The sequence below is a fragment of the Chiloscyllium plagiosum genome, chromosome 24 (assembly GCF_004010195.1).
Source record: "Chiloscyllium plagiosum isolate BGI_BamShark_2017 chromosome 24, ASM401019v2, whole genome shotgun sequence".
NCBI lineage: Eukaryota > Metazoa > Chordata > Chondrichthyes > Orectolobiformes > Hemiscylliidae > Chiloscyllium > Chiloscyllium plagiosum.
This window is the reverse complement of record NC_057733.1, coordinates 47,245,588-47,248,295: the sequence shown is the minus strand read 5'-3', so window position 1 is coordinate 47,248,295 and position 2,708 is coordinate 47,245,588. Positions and strand designations below refer to the sequence as shown.

The following is a 2,708-nucleotide window of genomic DNA, read 5'->3' as shown; positions in this document are numbered from 1 at the left end:
GAGACGGGGAGAGACAGAGAGAGACAGAGCAAAGCAGATGATGCAGTCTTAAAAACATCTTCAATGCCATCAGCAACTCACCTTGTAAAACCCAAGTGGGCCCAATCGAGACGTTTCAATGATACAGTGCCAGAGACCCTGCATAAAACAAACTGTACTGTCACTGAGGGCACACAACCACTTCATTCGCTTGCAGGACGTGGACATTTTGAGCTAGGCCCAGCATTCATTGCCCGTCCCTAGTTGCCCCCTTGAGAAGGTGGGGGTGAGCTGCCCTCTTGTATCCAGTGCAGTCCACCCGCTGTCATGACTTTCCCAGAATGGAAGGGGCAGAATTTTCCAGAAACAGGTGAAAGATGCACAACCTGCCCTGGCTCCCCACTCACCCCTCACCACTCCCTACTGGGTGTAGCCCGACACCTAGCAGGCTCGGCCTCTCTCTGCTGGGGCACTGGGTCCTCCTGGTACTTCAATAACCACGCCTCATTCACCATGTGAAGAACTCTACTTCCAACTGACATCACTTCCTCCCCCACACTTGGCCACTTACCAGTTTGACCCTTGACCTTAGTGATGGCACTGGAGATTCACCAGGATGTTCCTTGGCCTGGGGTGGGTCAGTGATGAAGGGAGGTTGGATAGGCGGGTTTCCTCAGAGCAGAGAAGGCTCGCCTATACACCTTTGACTGTGAGAGGAGACCCATGCAGAATAGGGCCGGGGTGGGTGTGGGTGTGGGCATGGGGGGTGTGCTATGTGCAAACTCCACACAGACAATCGTCTGAGGCTGGAATTGAACCAGTGTCCTTGGCGCTGTGAGGCAGCAGTGCTATCCACTGAGGTACACTTTAATAGAAACGGAAGGCCTGAAAAGGACAGAGACAAGGGAACAAAGGACCTATAAACCTAACTAATAAGACCTAACCAGCCAGCCCAATATCACCTCCTGTGTAAGTGGGTCCTGAATGATTCAAACGAGAAGCCATGGTGTGAAGGAGCCAGTGCTGGGCTGGGGTGGACGATAGACAATAGAAACAGGTGCAGGAGTAGGCCATTCTGCCATTCAATATGATCATGGCTGATCATCCTTAATCAGTATCCTGTTATCAAGACACCGTTAAAAAAAAAATCACACAACACCAGGTTATAGTCATAGTGTCATAGAGATGTACAGCACGGAAACAGACACTTCACTCCAACCTGTCCACGCCGACCAGATATCCCAACCCAATCTAGGCCCAAGTTACAAATCACACAACACCAGGTTATAGTCCAACAGGTTTAATTGGAAGCACTAGCTTTCGGAGCATCGCTCCTTCATCAGGTGATTGTCCCACCTGCCAGCACCCGGCCCATATCCCCCCAAACCCTTCCTATTCATATACCATCCAGATGCCTCTTAAATGTTGTAATTGTACTAGCCTCCACCACTTCCTCTGGCAGCTCATTCCATACACGTACCACCCTCTGCGTGAAAAAGTTGCCCCTTAGCTCTCTTTTATATCTTTCTCCTCTCGCCCTAAACCTCTGCCCCTCTAGTTCTGGACTTCCCCAAAGCAGGAAAGAGACTTTGTCTATTTACCCTATCCATGTCCCTCATAATTTTATAAACCTCTATAAGGTCACCCCTCAGCCTCCATTGCTCCAGGGAAAACAGCCCCAGCCTGTTCAGCCTCTCCCTGTAGCTCACACCCTCCAACCCTGGCATTATCCCCGTGAATCTTTTCTAAACCCTGAACAGGTTTATTTGGCAGTATTAGCTTTCGGAGCTTCACTCCTTCATTGGGTAGCTGTGGAAAAGGATCAAAAGACACAAAATTTATAGCAAATTATAGTTTTAACTATAAATGATCCTCTTTCAAAGTTACCTGATGAAGGAGCAGCGCTCTGAAAGTTAGTGTTTCCAGATAAACCTATTGGCGTTGTGTGATTTTTAAACTTAGAAATGACCAAAGTTGCAAGCCAACGCAAATCGAAGATCACCCCGCACCCCACCCTCCCCCTCCCCCCCCCCGCCACCCCTCCCCACTTCTCACCCCGGATTGGTTGCTGCATGTTGGCCTTTTCCACAGGGAGATGAGGTTTAATCAGAGCAGAGACAGGATTATCCAACACAACAGCTTCACCAGAGGTCGCTTACCTGATATTCCCCTTTCGAGTTCATCAGTCTGGTCTTGAGAACGTCCAGCGGTTGGCAGAGAAATGTGGCACAGCCACCCTGCAGCCAAGAACAAAGGGAGGGAGGGAAATGGTTAAACGCAGTCATTTCAACCCAGCAGGTACCCACCCGCGAGAAGGCCAGGAGGACAGCGAGACAGTGCAAGAGGAAGGGGCAGTGCTAACATACCAGAGCAGGACAAGAAACAAGTGTGCTCACAGCAGGGACCAGGAGAGGGGGCGAGGGAGAGAACACAGCAACACAACCGAATGTAAGAGCACTCAGTAACTCAGGAGTGTGTCTGGGAACACAAGCCAATAGGACTTTTAACCAGATAACAACACACGCAAATATGTCTCTACTGCACATGGACCCAAAACACACAGACAGACAGACCCCCACGCACAGACACAACCACACACAGACACTGACCGTCCCACAGAGCCCCACGCACAGACACACCCACACACAGACAGACCGTCCCACAGACCCCCACGCACAGACAGACTCACACACTGACACTGACCGTCCCACAGACCCCCACGCACAGAC

At 50.7% G+C, this 2,708-nt stretch overlaps 1 protein-coding gene across 1 annotated transcript in view; it reads right to left on the bottom strand.

Moving 5' to 3' along the window:
• slc25a10a (solute carrier family 25 member 10a) overlaps positions 1-2,708 on the bottom strand; it is a 31,393-nt gene that overhangs the window by 2,058 nt on the left and 26,627 nt on the right. The window contains exons 8-9 of the mRNA XM_043715011.1: positions 2,139-2,216; positions 82-138 (exon numbers count right to left, since the gene is read on the bottom strand). Coding sequence (XP_043570946.1) covers positions 82-138; positions 2,139-2,216 — 135 coding nt within the window. The remainder of the gene's footprint in view (positions 1-81; positions 139-2,138; positions 2,217-2,708) is intronic.